This window comes from Lutra lutra, chromosome 10, assembly GCF_902655055.1.
Source record: "Lutra lutra chromosome 10, mLutLut1.2, whole genome shotgun sequence".
NCBI classification, from domain to species: domain Eukaryota; kingdom Metazoa; phylum Chordata; class Mammalia; order Carnivora; family Mustelidae; genus Lutra; species Lutra lutra.
Window position 1 is genome coordinate 13,747,494 of NC_062287.1, and position 26,469 is coordinate 13,773,962.

The window sequence follows — 26,469 nt, forward strand, 5'->3', positions numbered from 1 at the left end:
CTTCTCCTCTCCCTTCCACTGCTCCCCTCACCCCAATAGGCACACTCAGGATTTAAATCAATATTAACAATATTTCTCTTGAAGCATTAAGAAATCAATAGGGCTGATTGCAAATTTATGTCATAAAGCAGTGGCGATCCATCTCACGGAAAGGGTCTTAAAATGAAGTGACTTATCTTTCAAGTGAATCTTTATTTTTCATTAATCTGTTTATGGTGTTAAAAAAAAAATCCCCTGAGAAGTCAGGCCAAAATTTATTGATGGGCTGGTTCATTCTGAAGTTCTAACTTTCTAATCAATTTTATTTTTCATTATGAGACTTTGGAGAAATAAATCTGATTCTAAATTTTCATTGACATCCTGGTTTGAGGTCTGTAGCCAAATGGCTCAGTGTTTTACATATACATTCCCCGCCTCCACCTCCTGGCTTCCGGAGAGTATTGCTGGGACTTGGGTCCAGAACGAGGATGCAGACAGACTTGGGGTTAGATTCTAGGCTTCACCCCCAGTTTCTGAGGGAAGCCCTGGAGCCCAGAGCTGAACCTGAAGGGGAACCGTGGCTTTGGGCATCTGCTAGGTAGGCTGGTTCCCAGGAACGACCAACTGCCCAGCCTGTGCCCCATTTCCATCCTGGTCATTTCTCTAGGGAAGGAAGGAACCAGGCACTGCTGTGCGTGCGTGCATGCGTGCGTGTGTGTGTGTGTGTGTGTGTGTGTGCATGCACACATATGTAGAGTGTGTGTGTTTTTTTAAAGGTTTTGTTTATTTATTTGAGAGAGAGGGAGAGAAGCAGGCTCCCTGCTGAGCAGGAAGCCCCATGTGGGGCTCCATCTCAGGACCCTGGGATCATGACCTGAGCTGAAGACAGATGCTTAACCTACTGAGCCACCCAGGTGTCCCAAGAGTGTAGTCCCTTTAAGGAAAATATCACTAAGCCCTTTTGTGGAAGGTCCAGAGGAGGACTGAGTACCTGATCTTTTCCCATCAGAAGTTAGAGCCAGAAAATGAGCTTGACGGTCTGGTCCCAGATGTGGACAAGGGATCCCCCCATCCCCCAAGCCTCACTGTTGAGATGGGAAAACTCCAAGAAGAAAAACATGTATGAGCCCTAAGAAAGCTCTCTGTTCCTGAACTCCATGCAGTGGACTGGGGCTCTGGACCACCTAGCAGGGGGAGTAGGAGAGGGAGGAGCAGCCTCCTTGCTGAGCTGGGAGCCCGATGTGGGATTCGATCCCAGGACCCTGAGATCATGACTTGAGCTGGCAGTAGACGCTTAACTGACAGAGCCACCCAGTGGTCCCTGGACCACATACATATAAGTTCTGCCTCTTTCACTACTTGAATGGTTGTGGGCAAATCACCTTGCATCTGTCTGCCGTGACCTCCTTGGATGGAGGGGGATACAAACACCTCTTCTGGCTGCCCTCCAGGAAGAGAGGATTAGTGTAGGAAAATACTGGAAGCCTGCAAGCTGAGTGCAATAGGCCATTGACAGGACTGGAGCCCTCGTATGCCCAGGGCCAGAGTTTCCCAGGACAGGGTTTATTGTCCTGCTCAATGTTATTCTGATCTGTTTCTCTGCCCTGCTGTGGGACCTCCTCTAAGAGTTTTTCTTCCTTCCTCCCTTCCTTCCTTCCTCCTTCCCTCCCTCCCTCTCTCTCTCTTTCTCTCTCTTTCTTTCCTTCTTCCTTCCTTCCTTTCCTTCTTTCTAGATTTTTATTTACTTGACAGAGAGAGACACAGCGAGAGACAGAACACAAGCAGGGGGAGTGAGAGAGGGAAAAGCAGGCTTCCTGCTGAACAGGGAGCCAGACGCAGGGCTCAATCCCAGGACCCAGGATCCCATGACCTGAGCCGAACACTTAACGGCTGAGCCACCCAGCTTAAGAAAACTTAAGAGTTTTCTTAAGTGGTAAGATCCTCAGACACCCTGTAGAATTCATAGGTCTCTACCCCTTCACAATGGCTGCAGAAAAGACTGGTCTGTGTTTTGCAGCTCATCCATCCCCAGAGGAAGGGAGGGCAGTTATTTTCACTCTGGTTTTATCGAAGAGGAAACCGAGGCCTGAAAACACCAAGACTCCTGTGTGTGGTCTCACTGGGAGAAGGTGGGGGGGTCATATCACCATACCTCCCAGCTCCAGTCACAGGGCCAAGACAAGGGGAAGACCCTGCCCTGTCTTCTCCCATTATTCACAAGGGCTCCTTGAGCTTTGGACAAAATCAAATCCAACTCCTGACCTATTACAACACGCGGAGTTGGGAAGAGAGGCCAGTGTGGTGGAAAAATCATTTCCCTCTCCTTGGCAATGCCAAGTTCTTCATCTCATCCCAGCTACTGGCCTGCCCATGTACAGAGGGAATAGGGATTGGTGGGGGGACCCAACCCTTTATCCTCCTGTCTTTCCTTCCCTCTGATTTCACCTGTTTAGCAAAAAACAGGCATGAGAATTCTAAGAGACTAGAGACCAGCAAGCTTGCTGGGGCTTCATTCCTGGGTTGAGGAGAGAGCAGTCATGGAGGCAGTTAGCAGGGAAATGCTTTTCATCTCGCTTACCTTCCAGGTCACTTGGATGCTCTGTGAGGTTACTGGCTGCAAGGTGACATCCATGGGGGGCCCATCGGGAGCTGGTGGATAGAGAAACAACATTACAAGTCAAATCTTGGAAGAAAAGAATCCTAGGTCCTTACTCTCATCCTCCTGAGCTGGATCTGTCTTGCATCAGAGGAACAGAGGAAAAGCTCATACACAAAAGCAGAGAATCTTTGGTTGAGCCCCCTGAAACAACCACAGGGCTTACAGCGCCTCTCCTTTCTCCACGATTAGCTGAAAACAGCAAACAATGACAATGAGATATTACTATATATCCAGCAGATTGGCAACAAATTTTAAAAAGTCTGATAGTCTCAAGTGTAGGCAAGGGTGTGTCACGGCAGGAACTCTTACATTTACCGGCCACGAGCAAGCAAACTGGCTCAATACTTCATGAAGCTATTTTGGCATTCTTGGTTAAAGTTAGAAGCGTGCTCATCTGATGACTGTAATTCTGCAACTACTTAGTTTCCGTAGAGAACTTGCAAACCTCTGTAGGTGTAGCAGCACAAAAATGTTCACAGCTCCAAAACTGTCAACCACCCAAATGTCCATCTCCATTAAAATGGACCAAGAGGCAATGGTATAACCACAGCAAGGAATACTACGCACCACTGAAAATGCACAAATGGTGAAACTCACAAAAATACTATTGATCAAAACAAGGCAGGCACAGAAGAATATGTTGAGAATAACTTCATGGAGATATGCCACTGGAAAATAGGCAAAACTAAACTCTATGCTTTATGTGTATAGACACTGTAGTGGCACTATAAAAAGGAAAAGCAAGAAGGGTTACTGGTTCCTTCGTGGGGAGGAACAGGCGGCTCTGGTTGGGAAGGGGCGTAGGGAGGACCCCTGGCATGCTGGTGATTGATAGTGAGTGGGGGTTATACTAGTTTTTACTTTATTATTATTTGTAAAGCTGCACATAGTATATGTACTTTTGGTATTATTTTATATTTTGCAATAGCAGGAGAAACTATAGGGAGAGAAAGCTTGTTTAAACTTTCAGGCAAAATCCAAGACAAAGGTCATGGAAATTAATACAGGGCACTAGTACTCTGCCCTTCACAGATCTAGCTTATTTGTCCTTTCTAGAAAGGCTGGGGCCAAGGGAGTGAGAAAGAACCATGGACAGCTCCCCAAAGCCCAGCATCTACAGCTCCACCTGGAAAAGGTCAAACAGAAGAGCCTCCAATGAGCCAGAGGCAAACACAGATAAATACCTTGGGACCTCTCCTTCCCCATTGTGTTGCAAGCCCACCATCAGTGGACAGGGTGGGTGCAGGCCTCCAATGCCCCGGATCCCCAGGGCCATGGGAAAGAGCCACAAGGCCAGGTACTCACCAGCCTCCTCGGTGCTGATGGTGAGCTCTTTGCTTGGCTCACTACGGCCAATCTTGTTGAAGGAGTACATGCGGATGCTGTACACAGATGCTGGGTGCAAGTCCACAATGTTGGCCTGGTTGATGGTGGGGGAGATGTTGCGTGTGGATTGCTTGAAGTCCCAGGAATCTGGAGAGAGAGCACCCATTTCAAACCATAGCCAGGAAAACCCCACAACCCCTTCCCAGCCTCAAGTCTCAACTTCCACTGTGGGACACAGAAGAGGTCCAGTTCTACATCGATAGCAGCAAGAAGGCACAGGCCTTAACAACTTCACAGAGAGTATAAGGATTTTGTTCCATGAAGATCAAAGAGACCAAGGGAGGCCTGAGAATGTGAGCAGCAAATGCACTGGCTCTCCTCTGCCCTGGGCCAGCTTGTGAGTTCAAGCCTCAGATGGGGGTCAGACAAGATGTTTCTCAAGACCCCTTCCAAGATCCCCATTTGCTTACTCCCCCTAAGGGTGTGATTAGCCAGTGCCCTTCCTCCTGGCCTCCCATACCACCTCAGTGACCTGCTGTAACCATGAGATCCCTATCCCCCCCAGAGCCAAGAGTGAAGCCAAGGCTTTGCCCCCCTTCTCCTTCTGTATATGCCTCCATATCTTCTTTCCTTGTGCACTTGTGGGGTGGTGGTCCTGAGTGTTACTTGGTCTTTGAGGGGACAGACCGAGGGCCAGAGTCCCCAGCCCAATCCCTACCCTCTTTCTCTCACTGGCAGGAGAATGATGAGTATTCAGGGTCAGGAGCCAACAGAGAGGTGACCGTGCTCCTGATTTATCCAAGGGGACTGGCAGCCCATTCCAGGGCTGTTTAACAACATTGTGGAAAGGGGGAAAAAACAGATAAATGCCACTTAGGAATACTGTGGTAGGAAACATTCTTCATCTCCAGAGGAATCCAGTCATTCATTCATTCTATTTTTTGCTGTGGAACTACTGGGGGATTCCCATGGAAAATGGGAAGGGCTTGCAGTTATAGCAATGCCTCGGCTAGGATCTTCCAAACCCAGAATTCATAACTAGATTACTTTATTGGCACTTCACGTTGAAAAGAAGAAAAAAAAAAGGCAGAGCACAAGGAAACAAGCCGATAGTAGGGCTTAAAAATTTTCTTGGGGGCATGTCCTGATGTCACTATTCAGCCTAATTTTCCAGCCTTTTAAATCCACAGTAGAGGATCCTGAAAATTCTCAGTAGAAAAGATTAACCTGCATTCACTGCTGTTTCGTTCCTAGAACAGGAGAGGAGACAAGCATATTCTAGAAAAATTGTTAAGAAGACTTCTTTTCCCTTTTTTTTTTTTTAAAGGCTTAAACCTGATAAATTAGTTCACCAGAAGAGACGATACCCTGCCTTCAGATTCTGGTTAATTGAGGTCTTGATGGTTTTCAAAACACCACTTTTAGCTGCATAATCTCGGCATCTGTGAAGGGCACTGTCCCAGCTCCCCATCTGCAGTTTTGCATTTAATTCTTTGGTTTTAGGAGCCAAAGTCACAAATGGCAGGCTGCGGAGGCTCGGAAACACACTATTTTCTCCTTGTCTTTTAAAACACCCCAACCACCCGGAGAGTCGCTCTGTGGCTGGCAGATTAAGCCAGAGCCGCAAATATGTGGGCATCCACCTGCTATGGGTACCTCTTTGGTTTGGGAGAGAATGGATGAGCAATGTGGTGGCAAGTGTCCACTTCTCTCCGTGGCATCCCGGGAGCCCATGCCAGCTCACACACTCATCATACTTGATTTGCCCATGTTTGTAGGAGACGGGCAGTAATCACAAGTCAGTGAGTTCATTTTTGAGGAGGGCAGGCAGAGGCAGGAGGTCCACCCCATGTATCAGAACACTGAGGGGCTAAGGAAAAGGGGCGCCAGTGTATACACACTTGATTGAAAGAGACTTGTTCTCTGTATTGGTAAGAAAGACTTGTGAGTTATGGACCATGGGAGGTGTTATGGATTGAAATTGACATAAAAAGGACATTTTCTTCACGATAGGTTCAGATTATTTTTTCCTCAATTCTTTTTACCAGTATTACAGCAGCGATAACGTGTCCCTTCATGTACTCAAGTCTCTGGGTACCAATATGTCCTATTACAGGTGATGTTGACCTTGATCACTTAACCCAGGTGTTCTTGTCTGCTTCCCCCATTCACTACAAAGTTACTATTTCCCCCTCTGTCATTAAGAGGGCCTGGGAGGGCTTCACTGAGATATGTGAATAAACCATCACATTTTCTTCTTAGTTTTCTTTGCTTGTGGTTTGTTTTGCAAAATGAAGTCTGTCACTTCTGTTTACGTGGAAACGTTAGCTTTTACAAGCTGGGGTTTTAATCCATCAGGCCTTGTATCACAGACATACCCTTCTTTATTGCTTCTTTGTATTTTCAAGAAAAGCCTACAAGAATTGTATTATTAATGTATGTCAAGGGTGTTAAGCTTCTAAACGACCACTCAGCACACATGATACACATTTTCAAAGAAAAGGGAGACTCAGGAAAACTGCTCTAACATATTTTATCTCAAGGTGTTCATCTCCCCAGTGTGTTTGCAAAACGCAGAGAACATCATCTAAAAATAGATTTATAAGATTTACACAATTGAAAATAATCTTGATCTCACGGACAGGAAAATTTTCTTCTCTATCACTTTTAGTGTGTACCTTGTTCCTATTTTTATATATGTCTATGTACATAAAATGTTAACATTATTTGATTCATTCTCTCTTGCTACCATCCTAACGTGTTTCTATTATTCTTCTCAGTTAATGGAAACTGCTATAGACATTCATTAAGGCTGTCTCTGTGCATTGGTCTGTATGTTCTGCTCTGATAAATTCTACTTAGGACACATTGGAGTAAAACCCAGGCTTTACCATTTACTGGATATTTGACAAAATAGTATCATAAAACAGGAAGGATAATATTATTCTCAGATTATTTATGTGGTCCATGCATTAATATATAAAAAACTGGTAGAGAGATATGTGGCATATAGTAGATTTTCAAAAAGGTTTATTGTTGCTATGTTCACAATCTATTAGGCCTGTGAATTCCATATAACTTTCACTGGACCAGAGACATTGGCCTCACTGGTTAAAAATGAGGAAAACTCAGATACCACCCCAGAACTCCTGAGCTAGATAGAATCTGGATGTTTTTGAGGTGCATGGGTGGCTCAGTCGTTAAGCATCTGCCTTCGGCTTGAGTCATGATCCCAGGGTCCTGGGATCGAGCCCCGCATCGGGCTCCCTGCTTGGCGGGAAGCCTGCTTCTCCCTCTCCCACTCCTCCTGCTTGTGTTCCCTCTCTCGCTGTCACTCTCTCTGCCAAATAAATAAATAGGATCTTAAAAAAAGATAAGAATCTGGATGTTTTCAAGGTCTCTAGTGTGTTCCCTATGCATTAAAATTTGAGTACACTTCTAACTCACCATAACTTTCCCATCTCAGAAATACACACCATTGATCCTATAGGATATAAATATAACGCTCAGAAACATGTATGCCTGTGTTGAGGACTTAATTTTATAATTTATCTTCCAGAACAGTGGAGTCCCCACAGTGATTTTTTTGGACTGTGTGTCATCTTCTTTCCTCAGGGTGAGAGGATATTACTGTGTAAAAAATGATCTTATTGGATAATTCAGGACACTTTCTGAAGTCCCAACAAGTTCTTGTAAGTCTCTTGTCTCATCTTGGGTCAAAGGATGGTCTCTGTCCATGGCCACCTGGTAACCTGTTTTGAACCCCAGGGATTGCTGCCATTCAGGGATGTGGTCATAGAGGTGTCCTATGAGGAGTGGGATGACAGGGATGTCATACTGGAGAGCTTACAGGAACCTGGCCTCCATGGCTAAGTCCACTGTCTGGGTTTTGGCTCCATTATTTGTGAAAGGTCTCCTGGGAGCTTCAGCTTCCTACTACAGAGTTTCAGATCCCTGCTTTCAAGGACATACTGGGAGTTTGTTGGCATAGAAAAGGAAGACTTTGTGATGTTTCATCGTAACTTTAAGCTTCGTCTTTCCTGAGGTAACCTACATCCCTTACTCAAGATTAGTGGTAATTCTAGAAATTCAGTGGTATCACATAGTGTTGCTTCTGTCCTAACATCCAGTTTCCACACCTTATTTCTGACCCAGTCATACTTAGGGTGGAACTCAGGATCTGAAATGTTCACTGTCCTAGCAACCGTCAAGGTGCCGTCAGGGAACAGTGTTTCGGGAAATCACATCCTAGAATATTCTAATATCCCACCATGTCCTCTCTTCTCACCTTCTTACAGTGCACAACACTCCACTGGAGATTGGAGAATCCCCAGCCAAACTCTATTTCCTCTAATAAATAGGACTTTTTGTCTCTAAGCCAAACCTGATCACCTTTTTGGAGCAAAAGAAGGAGCCCAGGAGTGTGAGGAGAAAGGAAACAGGAACCAAACACCCAGGTGGGTGGGAGTGGGCCAAGGGTCACAGAGGAAGCCAGACCTTAAAATACGGTTTGGGAAGGTCTGTTTTTTTTTTTTTTTTAAAGATTTTATTTATTTATTTGACAGAGAGAGATCACAAGTAGACAGAGAGGCAGGCAGAGAGAGAGAGAGGGAAGCAGGCTCCCTGCTGAGCAGAGAGCCCGATGCGGGACTCGATCCCAGGACCCTGAGATCATGACCTGAGCCGAAGGCAGCGGCTTAACCCACTGAGCCACCCAGGCGCCCTGGGAAGGTCTGTTTAATGGAAATGATTTTTGAGACACCTAAGTTTTCTGTTGCTTCCAAAGAAGGACATCTGCCCAACTTTTACTGTCTCTTAAACCCTTTGGGCATCTCCTTCTGCTCAGTCAGTGGTCTCCCATCACATTCACACTCAGGCCCCCAAACCCCTTGGACTGTGCGGGCCAGCCCGATCCGGCTGCCAATCCATCGCTCATGGGGGTCTGGGAAAATCTGTGCATGCTTCCAAGGAATTCTACGCTAAGTCAGTTTTAGAGTTCTGTGTTGCCTCGTGTAAGAATTGGAGAGGTATGCAGTTGAGATAGTGGGATTTGGTTGAGAAATCCCAGGAACACTGGAGACAGATACCATGCATGTTCTCCTGAGTCACTTCCAATCCTATGGAGGCTTCAGACAGGACCCTCCAAAGTTCAGACTCAGAGATTTCATTGTGACACAATACACCGCCTTAAAATGAGAAAATCAAATCTTCTGTTCCTCTTTGAAATTTCCTTTTTCTTTGTAGGAATTAAGTTGGAAATTTCAAGTCTCAGGGTCCTAGGATCGAGCCCTGTGTTGGGCTCCATGCTCTGTGGGGAGTCTGCTTCTCCCTCTCTCTCTCTGCCTCTGCCCCTACCCCCCACTCATGCTCTCTCTCTCTCTCTCTCAAATAACTTAATCTTTAAAAAAAAGAAGTTTCAAGTCTATAGGCCCCAGTTCCTCAACAGTAAAAGAGATTCATATATCTATTTACCTCATAGAATTTTCTTTTCTTGAGGTATAATTGACATATAACATTATATTAGTCTCAGGTATATGGCATAATGATTTGATATTTACATATGTTGTGCAGTGATCACTGCTTTAAGTCTAGCTACTATCTGCCACTATACAGAGTTACAAAATCTTTTTCTTCCTTTTCTTTCTTTCTTTTTCTTTTCTTTTCTATTCTTTCTTTTTTTTTTAAAATGTAGGCTCCACACTCAGCATGGAGCCCAACATGGGACTTGAACTCACAAGCTGCGAGATCAAGACCTGAGCGGAGATCAAGAGTCAGATGCTCAACTGACTGAGCCACCCTGGCACCCCCAAACTTTTCTTCTTATGATGAGAACCCTCAACACTCAGTCTCTTAGCAACTTTCAAACACGCGATACGATATTGTGGTCTACAGTCACGGTACTGTACATTACATCCCCTGACTTATTTACTTTATGACTGGAAATGTGTGCCCCCTGATGTCCTTCACCCGTTTCATCCGCCCTCAGAACCCAATAACCACCAGTCAGTTCCCTGCATTCATGAGGTTTATTATGTGTTTTCTTTTCAAATTCTGCACATAAATGAAATCATGTTTTTTTTGTCTTTTTCTGTCTGACCTATTCCACTTAGCATAATACCTTCCAGGTCCATCCATGGTGGTGCAGACGGCAAGATCTCACTATCTTTTATGGCTGAGTTTTGTTCCATCGTGTGTGTGATGTATGTGTGTGTGTCCCCCCACAATTTCTTCATTCACTCATTTACTGATGGACTTCCATCTCGGCTATCGTAAATAACGCAGCAATAAACATGGGGTGCCTGTGTATTTTCAAATGAACATTTTTGTTTTCTTTGGATAAATACCTAAGAAGTGGAATTGCTGAATCATATAATAATGTCACTTTCAATTTTTTGAGAAACCTCTGTACTGTTTTCCACAGTGGCTGCCGCAATTTACAGTCTCATGAACAGTATAAGAAAGTTCCCTTTTTTCCCTTTCACATCCTTGCCAACACTTGTTATTTCTTGTTTATTCAATTCTTTGAAGGCTGAGGGAGGTGGGGAAGCTGCAGATGAAAAATCTCAAGCGTAGAGTTTGGTTCATGAGGTTTAAGGAAAGAAGCCATCTCTCTAACCTAGATGTGCAAGGTGAAGCAGGAAGGGCTGATGTGGAAGCTGCAGTGAGTTTTCCAGAAGACCTAGCTCAGATAGTCGACCTACTGGAAGATGCCATCTAGGACTTTCATAGCTAGAGAGGGGAAGTCAGTGCCCTGCTTCAAAGCTTCAAAGGACAGGCGGACTCTCTGGTTAGCGGCTAATGTAGCTGGTGACTTTAAGTTGAAGCCATTGCTCATTTAACACTCCCCAATCCTGGGGCCCCTAAGAATTATGCTAGGGATGCCCAGGTGGCTGAGTTGGTTAAGTGTCCAGCTCTTGATCTCAGCTCAAGTCTTGATTTCAGAGTTGTGAGTTTAAGCCCCTTGTTGGACTCCACATTGGGTGTGCAGCCTAATTTTTTTTATAAAAAAAATTAAGAATTATGCTAAATTGACTCTGCCTGAGCTCTAGAAATGGAACAACAAAGCGTGGATGCTGGGACATCTGTTTATAACAGGGTTTGCTGAATATTTTAAGCCCACTGTTGAGACATACTGCTCAGAAAAAAGATTTATTTCAAAATATTACTGTTCATTGACAATGCACCTGACAAGAGGTCTGATGGAGATGGACAATGAATGTCATTTTCATGCCTGCGAATACAACATCCATTCTGCAGCCCGTGGATCGAGGAATCATTTCGACTTTCGAGTCTTGTTATTTTAAGAAATACATCTCATAAGGCTATAGATGCCATAGATAGTGATTCCTTTGATGGATCCGAGCACAGTAAATAGAAAATCTTCCAGAAAGGGTTTACCATTCTAGAAGCCATTAAGAGCATTCATGATTCATGGAAAGAGGTGAAAATACCAACATTAAGAGGAGTTGGGAAGAATTTGATTGAAACCCTCATGTAGACTTTGAGGGGCCCAAGACTTCAGTGGAGGAAGTAGCTGCAGATGTGGTGGAAACAGCAAGAGAACTAGAGTCAGAAGCGGAGCCTGAAGATGAGACGAGTTGCTACAGTCTCGTGATAAACCTGAACGGGTGAGGGGTTGCTTCTCACGGACCAGCACAGAAAGTCGTGTCTACTCTCTACTCCTGGGGGGAGATCCCGGGAAGATTGTTGCAGTAACAACAAAGGATTTAGAATATTACACTAACTTAGCTGATAAAGCAGTGGCAGGTTTGAGAGGACTGACTCCAATTCTAAAAGAAGTTCTACTACGGGTAAAATGCTATCAAATACCATCGCATACTACAGAGAAACTGTGGAGGGAAGAGTTGATTGATGTGGAAAACCTCATTGTTGTCTTATTTTTTTTTAAGATTTTATTTATTTATTTGCCAGAGAGAGAGAGAGAGAGAGAGAGCACAAACAGAGGAAATGACAGGCAGAGAGAGAGGAGGAAGCAGGCTCCCATGGAGCAGAGAGCCCGATGCGGGACTCCATCCCAGGACCCTGGGACCATGACCTGAGCCGAAGGCAGAGGCTCAACCCTCTGAGCCACCCAGGTGCCCCTGTTGTCTTATTTTAAGAGCCTGCCACAGCCCCCCAGCCTTCAGCAACCTGCACCCTGCTGAGTCAGCAGCCATCGACACCAAGGCAGAACCCTCCACCAGCAAAAAGATTATGACTTGCTGAAAGCTCAGATGATGGTTAGCACTTTTTTTTTTTTTATAATACATTGTTTTGTTTTTTTAAGATTTTATTCATTTATTTGACAGAGATCACAAGTAGGCAGAAAGGCAGGAAGGGAGGGAGGAGGAAGCAGGCTCCCCATTGAGCAGAGAGCCTGATGCGGGGCTCGATCCCAAGACCCTGGGATCATGACCTGAGCTGAAGACAGAGGCTTTAAACCACTGAGCCACCCACGTGCCCCTACAATACATTGTTTTTTAAAAAACATAATGTTCTTGCACACTCAAAAGACTACAGCATTCTATATGCATAACTTTTGTATGCCCTGCTTTACCTTAGTTATCTGAACCACCAACACCTCCCAGGTATGCCCATAATTATTGATAAATATGATCTTATTGCCACTTAGTAATTGTTTTCCACCTGTTCTGTACTTTCTCTCCATTCCTTCTTTTGCTCTTCACTTGTCATTCAATGACTGTCTTCAGTGGTGTGCTTAAATTCTTTTCTCATGATCTCTTGCATTGTGTGTCTGGGTATCCCTTAACTCATTATTGTAGTTAGAGATATTTTTACTACTTTTGTCTTTTAGACTTCATACTAGCTTTATAAGTGATTAACCACGACATTTGATGTATATTTACCTTTACCTGTGAGATTTTTTACTTTCATATGTTTTCTTGCTACTAATTAGTGCCCCTACTCTTTAGCTTGAAGAAGTCCTTTAACATTTGTTGTAAGACCAGTTTAGTGGTGAGCAACTCATTTAGCTTTTGCTTGTCTGGGTAACTCTTTGTCTCTCCTTCAATTCTGAATGATGACCTTGCCTGGCAGAGTATTCTTGGTTGGATTTTTTTTTGACATTTTGACTTGGTCATTCTGCTGCTTTAGATCCAAAAAGTTTCTGAGAAATCTGCTGATAGTCTTATGGGGTTTCCCTTGTACATAACAAGTTGTTTTTCTCTTGCTGTCTTAAAGATTTTCCCTTTATCTTTAATTTTTGACATTTTAATTATAATGCGTCTTGGTGTGGGTCTCTTTGGGTTTATCTTCTCTAGACCTCTCTCAGCTGTCCAGATCTGGATGTCTGTTTCCCTACCCAGGTTAGGGAAGTTTTCAGCCATTATCACTTCAATTAAGTCTTCTGCCCATTTTTTCCTTTTTTTTTTAAAGATTATTTATTTGACAGAGAGATCACAAGTAGGCAGAGAGACAGGCAGAGAGAGAGAGATTGGAGGAAGCAGGCTTCCTGTTGAGCAGAGAGCCCAATGCAGGACTCGATCCCAGGACTCTGAGATCATGACCTGAGCCAAAGACAGAGGATTAACCCACTGAGCCACCCAGGCACCCCCATTTATTTCCTCTTGAGGAGCCCTATAATGTGAATGTTACTTTGCTTTCTACTGTTCCACAGGTCCCTTAAGCTGTCTTCACTTTTATAAACTCTTTTATCTTTTTGCTGCTCTGTTTGGGAGAGTTACACTGCCCTGTCTTCCAGGTCACTGATCTTTTCTTCTGCTTTGTCTAGTCTTCTGTTGAACACCTCTAGTGTGTTCTTCAGCTCTGTGGCTTCTGTTTGGTACTTTAAAAATATTTTCTGTGTCTCTGTTGAAGTCTTCACTGTGCTCATCCATTCTTCTCCTAAGTTCTATGAGCATCTTGATGACCATTATTCTGAACTCTTTATCAGGTAAGTTATTTACCTCCAATAAGTTTCTTTTTTTTTTTTCTGGGGTTTTATCTTGTTCTTTCATTTGGAATATATATCTCTGTTTTTTCATCTTGCTTAACTCATGTTTGTTTGTTTGTATGTATTAGGTAAAATGGCTACCTCTTCCTGTCTTGAAGGGGTCTTGTGTTGGAGATGAACCAGATTGTCTCTCCTTGCCCTAGCCCTTGGTTGTTGTCTCTTGAACCTTTGTGATTGTCTAAGCAAAGTTTATTCTTGATAGGTCCCAGTTGTTGATGGTGTGCCAAGACCCATCAGTGTTTCAGAGGGAGGGATCGTAGCACCTGCTGACTTTGAAGCCGATTGCAAGCCAGACTCTCAGACAGCAGCTTTTAAAGTATACAGATACATACTGTCTTATGGGACCATAATCACAAACCCTCCTGACCTCTAGAGCAGCCCATCTGGAGGTGTCCTCTTGGCAACAGCTGCAAAAAATCAAGGCTCCAGACAAATGTCTGAACTCCTTTCTGGGATGTACTGGTGAGCTATAGTGAGGCCAAGGGAAAGCACAAAGGTGGCCTTCTCCCAGCCCACATTCCTTTAGAACATTTTGGTAATCTCTGGATGTGACCTGAAGCCTGTCCCTCTCAGGCTGAAGTTCCAGGAGAAGAAGATAGGTGTTTTGCACAGGAAGACTGGGTTGTGTTTCCGTCTGCTGTCTGTGCAGTATCCTGGGGGTGACAGCCTGCCAACAATTTTCTGTTTCAGATCCATGGGGCCCAGAAACACAAGCCCGCCTAGGTACTAGACCTAGGTGCTCTAGGGCTGTCCCCAGTGAGGACTACATGCACCTGCTGGCTTCAGCAGGGCCACGGGGGACTGTGGGGGTGGGGCACACCAGCTGACTTTAGTGGAGAAGTGCTAATATTTACCAAACATCTGTGATGCACCAGGTGTGGTCTGGACAATGTAAACACTTGCCATTCACTCCTCACACCCCCTCATGATATCAACATTATGTCTCCATGGTATAGGTGACCCCATGTCACCAAGACTGATTTCTCACTTGGCCTCTCAAGTGTTCAATACTTGAACCTCTCCCTTCCTCTTCAAACACTCTTTCCTTGGCTTCCCTGATAAAAGACTCTCTGGCTTTTCTCTAATGTTTTGGACTATTTTTTCTCTCTTCTTTCCAGATGCATCTCCCTTACCCTTCCATTAATGGTTAGATGGAGTTCTTCCAGGCTCCATCTTAGGTTCTTTTTCTCTCACTTCGTAGACTTTCCCCACACTTGGCTTCTCTTTCCATCTATACACAGGTAACTCAAAGGTTTGTGCCCAGCTGGATGTCTCCTATGAACTCAAGATTTTTGTAGCCAACTGTTTCTTTGACATCTCTTCTTGGATGTTTCAAAGGCGTCCATAGTCAACATGTCCAAGATGGAAGTCTTGGCCATACATCCTATAAACCCATCACCTTCCTGGGGTCCCTATCTCAGGAAATGGGATGCTAGGTGTTATTCTGGACTCTTCTCTCTATAAAGTCTTATAACTTTCATGTTCCATGTAGCTTTCGTGTTCCATGTAGCTTTTGAATCTCCTCATTTCTCTCCATCTCTACCCTTGCCCCAGGCCAAGCCACTGTCATCTCTCACTTGGACCAGGAAAATAACATCCTAACTAGCTAGCCTCCCAGAACCCACTCTGTGCCCCCTTCCATCTGTTCTCCACACTGCAGCTGTCATTCACCCCACAAATATGATCAAGCACTTCTTACAGGCCAAACACTATTTTGGCATTGACAGTGGTCTCCTCTAACACAAATCTGGTACTGCCATCCCCTTGCATAAAACTCTACAACAGTTTTTCCTTGCTCTTGGGGTAACAACAAAATTTCTTTACATGACCCCAGGCCCTGCAACATCTGGCTTACACAAACCTTTCTGGCTTTATCTTTCACCACTCTTTTCCTCTGAACTCCTACAGCATTTACAGCCTTCTCTATTGTCTGGGGCTCATGGTTTCAGCAGCAAATGCCCAAGGAGATGCTAAGCTCCCTGAAGGCAGGAGCCATGTCAAAATCTTTGCCCATCTCCCTCACTTGGCATGTCCTGGGCACTTATAACCCACTGCTGGTTGGATCAGAGCCCCTTTCTGTCCTTTCCTTTGGACTTGGAGTTCCTCTGCATTTTGTAGTCACAATAAATACCCTTGCTTTGCCTTCCCCTTCCTTGCCTCACTCAGCTGCCAATCACAGGAGGGGGCCCCCCTTTTCTCTTATAAAAACCCATCATTTGCAGGTGGATTTGACCTGGTGTTCCCAAATCATCTTTGATGTTGGCACAAAAACTCTCTCCCCACAGCCCTCGCAGGCTAATGCATCAGAGTCAAATCTGAAGGCCTCTAGCTGATTTTCCAAACTTGATCACTGCCATCTCTCTGACCCCAAATAGCTGAAATTAGGGGCCCTATTTTCTTCTCTTTCCTTTTCAGCTCTCTCAGAGTACTGAGCTAGCTTTGGCGAATATTGTCTCTTTTAATATTCCCTTTCATATGAGCCTGGCTTACCCAGATTAACATATTTCATTAAGGGCTCTCTCTCCCTTTCTTCATCAAAGGGTTTCTGATGCAAAATATTCTTCTTAAAAAAATAAGGAAGTGGTTGGGGAGATGTCAGTGCCTTCTATTCTGTGGGCTGCTTGCCGGCAGGGGACCTGGAGCCTCTGTTTTTTTTAGGAGACTCACTTGCTGTAGAGGGGGAACAGCTCAGACAAAAGCCACCTCTGGAGGGTTTAGCTGCCCGCGCTTGGGAAACAAATCTATCTTGCATCTCTGACTTCCTTCTTGTATCACGGCCCTAAGTGCCCCTCTGCTCCCAATGGCAATCTCTCTGCAGGACCAAGAGGAGGTTCCCTGGGTCACAGTGACAGCTCACAACATCCCAATACCAGTCCTTCCAACAGCCACACTCTGGCTCACATGGAACGACACAGCACACGAGGCAGGCTCACCCCACGGTGGCCAGCAGCTCGCACCATGAGGCTGCCTTCCGGGCTTGGAGGGCCATCCTCGATGAACCCATCCCCGCTCCTTGCTTGGGGAACAGAAGCGAAATGTAGTGTCTGCATTTTTAAAACTGTACCGCGCCATCTGATAGATTTGTGTGGATGGTGCTATTTATCATTCAGCATTCATGTATTATTACTCTGCTGCCTGGGGCCAGGAGAAGTCAGCGTGAGCGGGATGGTTTAGAAAGGGCAGACTTGGTAATTTCCCTTGGAAAATTAGCACAACGAGCAACACAGCAGAAAATCTGGCAAAGACAAAACTGTGGCAAAGAAGGGGGTCGGGAGCAGCTGGTCTGGACCCAGCATGGGTGTGGTTCGGGGCAGGAGGAAGAGAGAGGGAGGGAGAAGAGAGGCACGGGACGGGCACCTGTGGAGAGTTAGAAATGTGCCAGGCTCTGTGCTAAGCACTTCCAAGTAAGTTCTCACACTCTCTTAACCCTTACAACCACCCTGAGAATGACATGCTATTGGCCCCATTTGATAGATAAAGAGATGCCCAAAGTGGCTTGCTGACGATCACACAGCTCCGACACTGGGTCAACCCAAGTCTTCTGCTTTGAGAATTGTTATTGTTCTACTACTCCACGTGTGGAAGAAGATCTATTTACACACACACACACACACACACACACATACACAGACATGCACACGTGTGTGCACACATGCCCAGCCCCCTCCTTCCTTTGACTCACCCATAGTTCCCTGAGTTGTCTTTTTCACTGATTACGTAATATAGTCTGTGGTGGGTTGCAATTGACCAGACAGTGCTTTGTAATGGTTCTGAAGGCGTGTGTGTGTGTGTGCACATGCATGTGCCAGTACGCGTGTACACAGTGGATGTTCTCACTCCAAATGCTCTAGAAGCTCCAAAGGCAACACTCTGCCTCCTACTTCTTTTTCTCCCCCTACCACATGGCGGCTGCACGATTCTGCAAGAAAACTAGTGGTGCTCAGTCCATGTTGCTGACTGACAGACATCTATCTCAGCCTGCAAGTCCCATAGGACTAGAAATTGCCACATGAGGTGTGGGAGTTCGACGGGAGTGAGGACCTCACGTTTATGAAAAGTCTGCTATAGGCCTGGGCTGGATGTTTTCTCTTTAATCCTCAAAACAGTCCTGCAGGATAGGCATCACCACTCCCGCCCTGCAGACGAGGAAGCTGGGTTGTGCTCATGATTTCTGCCTGGCGCCAGGCATGGCTCCCTACAGCTCCCACGGAACTCCATTTGCTCAGCGCCCACCGGGATAGGGGACAGATGCCCACTGGGGTGGAATGGTCTAGAGTACTTCAACCCAAAGGGGAAAGGACCCGCCAGTGGCTCTGTGCTCTTGATCCTGTGATTTATTATTTGTTTTTACAGATGCAAAGCCCTTAATGAAGGAAGAGTCTTCGTTACCCCTCCCTCTACTCTGCTCACCCATCCTGGTACCCCCAAGCTCTGGGAGCAGTTATGGTAGTTGTTCATTGCAGGAGAGCCAGAGGAGGCTGGGGAAGACACGGATGGGCCGTGAAAATAGCATCTGTCCTGCCTGCCTCTCCAGCCCTGCTCTCTAGATGTGTGAGGTTCTCAGCTTCGCCTGGCTCCATGGTGCCCCAGGAAAGGTCTGCACACATTAGAGCGTGGTCCTTGGAGGGGGGGCGGCGAGTGGGCTTGGAGCAGCATGGGGGAGGAGGGCAGGGAGGCATTTAGAGGGAGCAGGGGGCAGAGGTGCGAGTGACAACCCAGGCATCCACTCCCGCTTCCGACAATAACGGAGCAGAGCCCTGCCAGCCATGGCAAGCTGCAGGGAGATGGAGCACCCACCGCCACATGGGGACGTGCGCCTGCAGACCCACCGCTTCCTGTGTAGCTCCCGGGCCAGCCTCAGGAAGCTGTGGGTTGTGAGATGGACACGGTCAGCCTCTTCTCCCTTCTGGGCCCTGTGTCTCTGCCCGTGTCTCACTTCCCAAATACCCATTCTTCCACGGATGCCGGATGGATCTTTCCAGGGCACCACGGTACCCAGTTCTCTCTCTGGGAACTCTCAGTGACCTTCCCCAACAAGGTAAAAGCTCAGCCCGGAGGCCTCCTCCCAACCTGGCCCTAGAACACATTAACTCTGAACTGTATCCAGGAGCCTCTGCAGAGCCCCACTCGGGCTTGGCCCTTCCCCTTTCCTTGAATCCAGGCCCATCACCTCTCAGTCCCCAAGTCCTAGCTCTCAATGCGGTATCTACAGGGATAAGAGATGCTTCGCTGATGTCCCTGTGAGTGGCAGCCCCTCCTCTCGCCACTCCACTGCACTCAGGGTGGACTCCTGGCTGGCTGGCTGCCACCTGACTTTCCTCCCAGCCAGACCATACACTTCTGAGGGTAGCTGTAGAAACCTGTATCAGAGATGTAGAACTTTGTAGAACCCTGTAGAGCCACGTATCGGAGACGACTGACCCAGGGACCCGGATAGAGCTGCTTCTCAAGGGGTCTGCTAGGCCGTGTCTCACTTGGACTCGCTCAGCTGCCCTCTCCTGAATGCCTATCACGGGGTGGGCCGTGCACCAGGTGCTGGGAAGATAGCAGGGACCGGGACTTGGTACCTCTAGAGGAGAGGACACCCAGCCAGCCACTGGCCACGTGCTGTGCTAAGGACCAGAGGAAGGGTCTGGAAGGCCTCAGGAGAGACAGAATCTTGGATCTACCCTAAGACCTGGAAAATGAGCTGGAGTTGGTGGCAGAAGGGGGCCTGGGGAGGGCTGAGTTCTCCAGAGTCCTTTTTGGAATTTGATTTCTAAGTTGTTTTGAAAAGCTTATATAGGCTTATGTGAATTCAAAGGTACAAAAGCATCCAGAACGGAGTGGGTTTTCCCCTCACTCACACATCAGGGTCCCCCAGACGTCCTCTCAGGGGGAACCCCTGTGACCCATTCTCACAGAGCTTCCAGAGACAGTCACACAGATACAAACATGAACCTCTATAGCTCTTCTGTGGCTTGGTCCCCTCTGACACTCTTGTCCCCTCTGAGGCTCCCTCCTTTCCATTCCTGCCACCTAACCATGGAGCCCCCATTTCCCTGGAGACCTTCTCCACAGGGGCTCACAGTGACAGGCAGCCTCATGGGGGCTAGTGAGGGTCCCAGGGGAGGGCTCTGAAGGGCTACCAAGATGGCAAAACTTAGATTTAGGCTTTTCTATCCCCCAGAGACCAGCAAGGACCAGCTCTCTGACCCCCACACGTCCCCATCATCCCAAACCAGGAGTCTCAGATGACCTGGCCAGATCCATGAAATCTCTGACCCCACAGACACAGCCCATAGCCCCTTAGCTCTGGGCCTTTCCATGCTTTAAGTCAGACCACTTATGGATCTTGCTCCAGGGATAGTCCTGGAAAGAAGGGGCTGACCCTCTCTTCACATCAATTGTGGGTCCATCTGCCCCTCTCACAGAATTCTTAGCCCAACCAGATCCCCTCTCTTACAAGCCACAGGAGTCCATACACTGGTGGTGCTGGTGTTTTTGCCTTAGCTGGGCAGCTTAGAGGCTCAGGGACTGTCCCACCAGAGGGGCAAAGTCAGGGCCAGGGCACAAGGGCCGTGGAAGGTGGAGGCTTCACGCTACCTGATTTGTTCTTGTATTCGATGTCAAAGCCCGTGATGATGCTGTTCCCATCAAACCGCTGGGTCCAGCGCAGGTTCATGCTCCGAGCCTTTACCTCTCGGATCTCCAGCTCAGGGGGGTCAGGGGGCTCTGGGGAGTGGCAGATGAAAAGAGCAGAAGTGAGGATGGCAGCAGAGAGCTTGGCCCCTGCCTATCTGCAGAGATGACCAGGGTTCAGCTGTATCCCTGGGGACTGGTGACAACGGTGCTCTAGCCAAGAGTCCTGAACCCTGGGCTCTGGACAAGGGGGGACTGGGAGGTCCAGCAGCGGGGTTCAGAGCCCGAGAAGGGGCCATGTTTGGTTTCCTTCTTTGTTACCCTCTCTTCCTTGGCCTGGTGGGCGGGGGGACAGGCCCTCTTGTAGGGATTTCCTCTGACCTGATGGCCTGTTTGTCCTCCATGAAGGGTTCCCAACTTTCCCCAGCTTGACTTTCCCTTTTCTCACTTTCTCCAGGGTCTGAGCCCACAAACCCAGATGCCTCCAGTTCTGGAAGCAGCAATGTGTTCTATAGTGATGGGTGCCAGAGTAAACCTTGCTGTCTAAAGTGTGCCTGGAAGGGCCCGTATTGCCCCAACTCTGGCCAGAAGAAGAGTGGAGGAAGGCCCTTCCCAGGGGCCATTTCCCGTCATCCTCCACCATGGCGTGGGTGATGCCCCTGATCTTGAGGTGGAGTTAGCGGTGGACGCCTGGCTCCCTGGGGAAGGGGTTAGGAATGGTAGGGCAGGTGAGGGTACCTTGCACAGTGAGTTGGATCAAGCCCCGGTCCTCCCCATATGAGTTGATGGCATGGCAGCTGAAGAACACAGAGTCCCCACGGTCAGCTGGCTTGAGCTGGGAGGTGGCCAGCAGGGGCAGGAGGATGGGGAGAGAGGGAGGAAATGCGGAGAGTGTTTTAGAATTTGTCTGCTGAAGCGGGCCCACTCTCAAGGGGATCAGCAAGGCCACTTCTTCTGGGAGGGGACCCATAAGGGGCTTTGTCAAGGGCTCCTCTTCCCAGAAAGTTCCAAGGATGGAGGCTGGAAGAGTCCAGGCATGAGGGGGCTGAGGGGGTCCAGGAGGAAGGAAGAAAAGAGCTAAGGGGTCCCAGGAGGGAGGGGAAAGGGGCTGAGGGGTCTCGAGAAGGAGGGAATGGCCGAGGGTCCCAGGACAAGGGGAGGCACTGAGGAGTCCCAGAGGGAGGGAGGAGCTGAGGATGGGAGGGAGGATGGAGACCAGGGGTTCCAGAAAAGGGAGAAGGGCTGAGGGCTCCACACATTTAATGGGTGTGGGGTTGTCAGGAAGGAGACATAGGGAAGTTCTAAGGCAGAGGTTCCTGAACAGACAGGAAAGGGAAGGTGCCTTTTGGGGTTGGGAGGGGGGTCCCAGATCCCCATTTACTTCCATTAGATACAGATGTAAAACTGTGGGAACCCCACGTTCTGAGATTTGGGGTCCCCCTGAGACCGGGGGACGGTCGCTCACCTTCAGCGTGGAGACAACCTCGTCGCCATTGTCCTTGGTGGCGATGGCGTACCGCATGACTCTGTCAGGGTCGATGACTGTGTCCCCCTTCTCCCAGCGGATGATGATGGGCCGCTCACCCCGTGCAGTGCAGTTGAGCTCCTTCGGGTGACCCTTGATGGCGATGGTGGTGTTGGGGTGGGAGGTGATCATGGCTGGGACTGGGAAGGGGAGGAGGTGCAGGAGGCCCCAGTAAGGGGAAGGCCGGGCTGGGGGAGGGGCATGTGCCCAGTGCAGAGGCCCCGCCCCCGCGGCCCCTCCCCACAGAGCGCCTCAGCCCCAGGAACAAGCTCAAAATTGTGGGGCCATGCTATAGGAAGCCCCACTCCCCTGTCTCCCTTTCCCCCTCCCACCCATCACTAGAGTGGCCTCTCTCTTCACCAGGGATTCTCCTATTCCGTGGACCCCTCTCCAGAATGCTTTAAAATGCACAACATTATAGAATCACAAAGGAACCAAATATATCGAAATATGGTGATACAAATATTAAAAACCTTCAAAAGCAAACTTTTTATACAGTATATCCCATATCAACATATATATATATATTTTAATTTTTTAATTCACATATAATGTATAATTTGCCCCAGGGGTATAGGTCTGTGATCAATATATATATATTTTATGACTCTTTATCAAGGTGATCTAGTGCTGGGTTACAGTAGCACAAGGCTGGAACAGCCATGAGCAGGGAGGGTATCTGGAGACCCACAAGCTAGAACTGCGGTGTGGAAACGTCTGTGGTACTGCCCCGGGTACTGCTCCTGCTGGGCTTTGTTGTTTATATTCAAAACGGAAGGAAATACTACATCTCAGTTATAAGTTGGTGGAAGAAAAGGTGTGCTCTCTTTTCTGACCCTAAATCATGGACTTCTTGAATCAGGTTCATGGACTTTCTTTGGGGGCGGTCCCTGTGCCCCGGGTTAGGAGCCCTGCTCTACAGCGTGGTGGCCTCTGCTTTGTGTTCACAGCTCAGGCTCTCTCCATGGCTCTGGCTTGGCTGGTTGGCTCTTTTTGAACTGCTGAGAAACTCCCCTGTTCTTCCAAACAAAATGCAGCTGAAAAGCCTGGCGAGCATCTCTGCGATCAAGGTCCCTCCAGCAGTGCTAACCAGTGACCCTGTGGTGACTCTGTGACCCTCCCCACCGCCACCCCTTGCTGCTGACCTGCGAAAATCATCATGAAGGAACCAAGGCCCCAGCTGGCCATCAGGAGACCCCCTCCTTCTGCCCTGAAAAGAAGCATCTAGATCTTGACCCTCTTCGGGGCCTGAGCACCTTGGCCAGCAGCAGTAGGAACAGAGGGGCAGAGGGAAAGATGACGATCTTGGCTGCCTGTGAAACCCCGTCCCCATTCTCCTCCATCCTGTTCAACAAATATGCATCGGTCGCCTAAGCCATTCCATGGCACTGTGCCAGGCTTGAGGGGGGACACGCATGATGTGAGACAGGGTCCCTGCTTGGGAGGAGAGGCAGGAGGGGGAGAAGGGAAGGGGAGCGAGACACTTGCGTGAGCAACATGAAAAGGAGGAAGATCTGAAGAGTGCCGCATAGAGGTATTAGGAGAGATGACTGTGACTGAGGACTATCTGGGAAGGCGCCATCCAGCTGTTTTACAAGCATTTTTGGGGGACCTATCATGGGCCAGGCCTTGTGTTGGGTTCTAAGTGAATACGACACATCAGATCTCAAGGAGTTTCACAGTAGCGGTGAGAACAGACAAGTCTAGCAATTCCCGCACAGAAGGGTAAGTACGAGGCTGGGGAAATGCATGCCAGACACAGCGGGGCATCCGTGGGGAAGGAAGGGTATACCCTAACCAGTGAGACCTGCTCCAGCAGAGGCAGACCTCAGAGAGGCGAGGGGTCTGATGCACCTGGAAGACTGTCCTTGCCCTTGCCTTTTCCTCACTACCTTCCTGGGAAAACCTGCCTCTCAGAGTATCCAGTGGCTCTGACCTCTCAGGAATGCGTTAGCCAACCTGGAGCCCACACACTGGGCTGGGCCGTGCTTGACTGTCGGACTGTAAGAATCAGACACCATCCCACCTTCCTGCCCCCATCCACGGTGGGGAGAGGACCCCTCCTCACACTGAATTCTGCAGAGCAGAGACCCAGCTCCCAGACCCCATCACCATCGGCCTGCTTGGGCAACTGTGCAAGAAAGCTTCCCATCTCCTCTGTGCAGCCAGCCCCTGGCTCCCCTCGGGGGCACGATGTCCCTGCTCTGCTTCAGTGGCTAACCCTTTCTTTCCCTCCCAGTGTTCTCAGGATTTCTCTCCCTTCCAGCTTTAAGGACCTACTCAGACAAAGTTCTTCCCGGCAAACTCTCCTGGGTCAAGGACGAAGATGCCATGCAGCCATAACAATGTGTCCTGAGATGCCCGACGCCAGGCGAGGACACATCTGGAGCAGGTGTGGGGGATGCAGGGCGGTGTCTGGTGTGCCTGAAGTCACGCTGCGCAGCCAGCCATCTTGTCGGCCTGCTGTCATACGGAACTCGATGCCAAGGGCAGCCCTGGCCCTCCGGCCCCTGCACCAGCCTCTTAGCCAATCCTTGGCCCCGGCTCATCAAATAATGAAGCAGATAAATTTTATAATGCACAGCATTACACCAGGATATACAATAAAACGCGAAAGACAAATAACGAGGTGCAAGTTATAATGAAGAAAAAGCCTGCAGTCAGAGACATCCAAGTATGAATTATTGACTAAGGTTTTACACTTTCAAGGATGTGTGGAGGAATATTTTCCATCAAAGATTTGCATAATTCACTTGTATAAACCTGGGTAGAATATAGAGTAAGATTTTACATCAACACATCAGGACTTGCATTGCAGATGCCTCCATTTATGTTCTGGAGGACTGAAATGCAGGGGAGTGGGGGCAGGGGCATGGGGGCTGTGAATGTAAGAGATGGAGGCCAGGGACTCCCGGGTAGGCCAAGCCCTGAGGCCTTCCTGGGGAAGAGGGATTCTGCTTCTGAGATGTTGCTGAGACCATGGAGGAGTTGGGGGATGTCCATGCAGAGGAGTGTGTGTGTGTGTGTGTTTATGTGTGCACGTGTGGGCGTGGGGTGGGAGCAGGGTCAAGTGTCAGCAGAGGTCAGAGGCCTGAGGAAGAAGAGAGAAAGGAAGAGTCTTTCTCTGGAAGGAGGACTTCAAGTCTCCATACCAGAACAAGAAACTTGTGACACATTCCTCTTCTGCTCTCTAGGAAGGGTTGTGCTAGCCTGTGCAGGGCACATGTGTGAATGATAAAGACACCCTCTGGCTGGATGCAATCTGGTGTCAAGAGCCATAGTTTGGCGAATGCAGTAGGAACTGGGTTTCAGACTCCACTTGCCCCTTAGGCTAGGCACCTTTGAGCAGTGCACAACCTGTGTATCCGTACATGTCAGTCCCACCTCAGGAAGTCTTCCCAATCATGTTTGTTCAAAGAGACAGACATGGGGAACCATGACCAGAGACAAGGGGGACTCCAGAGATCCCACTTGGTCCTTCAGCTCTGAGTAACAACCACACCTGGGGCCTGGGGTGGGTTTCCGTTCCCCACCGTTACTGCAGCAAGCACCATGCAACACAACCCAATGCTGTCCTCACAGCCTCAAAGCTCAGAGCATGTTCAGGGGAGACCATCTAAGAAGAGGAGACTGCTTCTGTGGCTCCCCAGCATCTTAAAGGGATTGGGGGCCAGGCAGGCATGGGTTCTACTTGTGTCTTCACCAGCTGTGCAGCCTTCAGCAGAGTACAATCAAGTTCTGTGAACCTCAGGTTCATCCCCTGTGATAAGAAGACAGGACACCTCCCCTGTAGAGCTGTTATGGGGACAAATAGGGTCCATATATGTAGGGTGGCTGCCGTACAGCAGCTGCTCGAGAAACCCCAGGGCTCTCCTGACCTCCTGGTCCAAGAAAAGCACCAAATAAACCCATGCCTTCCTTCAGATGCAATTTGCCAGGCTAGTCCACAGACTCATGGAGCCCTAGAATTGAGGAGCCCAGAAAATGTTCAATGTTGCAGTTACGAGTCACATAGGCTACCAGGCACTTGAAATATAGCCTCTAGAACTGAGAAGTGCTGTAGCCACACACAGGCCTTAAACACACAGGAAGGAAATAATGTAAAATGTATCACTGATAATTTTATGTTGGCTACATGTTAATATTTTAGATACATTGAGTTAAATAAAATACTGTTGATCCTTCAATACCATGGATTTGAACTGCATGGGTCCACTTAATGCGGATTTTAAAAATTAGGTACAGTATATAGCACTGCAAATGTATTTTCTCTTCCTTATGATTTTCCTAGTAACATTTTCTTTTCTCTAGCTGACTTTACTATAAGGATACAGTTGAGAACATACACAACATACAAAATACTTGTTAATCGACTGCTAATATTCT

At 47.9% G+C, this 26,469-nt stretch overlaps 1 protein-coding gene across 1 annotated transcript in view; it reads right to left on the reverse strand.

Annotated features, from left to right (window-relative positions):
* DSCAML1 (DS cell adhesion molecule like 1) overlaps positions 1-26,469 on the reverse strand; it is a 341,358-nt gene that overhangs the window by 36,573 nt on the left and 278,316 nt on the right. Inside the window, exons 12-16 of the mRNA XM_047693447.1 lie at positions 22,024-22,223; positions 21,297-21,393; positions 20,523-20,651; positions 3,944-4,111; positions 2,558-2,628 (exon numbers count right to left, since the gene is read on the reverse strand). Of these exons, the coding sequence (XP_047549403.1) occupies positions 2,558-2,628; positions 3,944-4,111; positions 20,523-20,651; positions 21,297-21,393; positions 22,024-22,223 (665 nt within the window). The remainder of the gene's footprint in view (positions 1-2,557; positions 2,629-3,943; positions 4,112-20,522; positions 20,652-21,296; positions 21,394-22,023; positions 22,224-26,469) is intronic.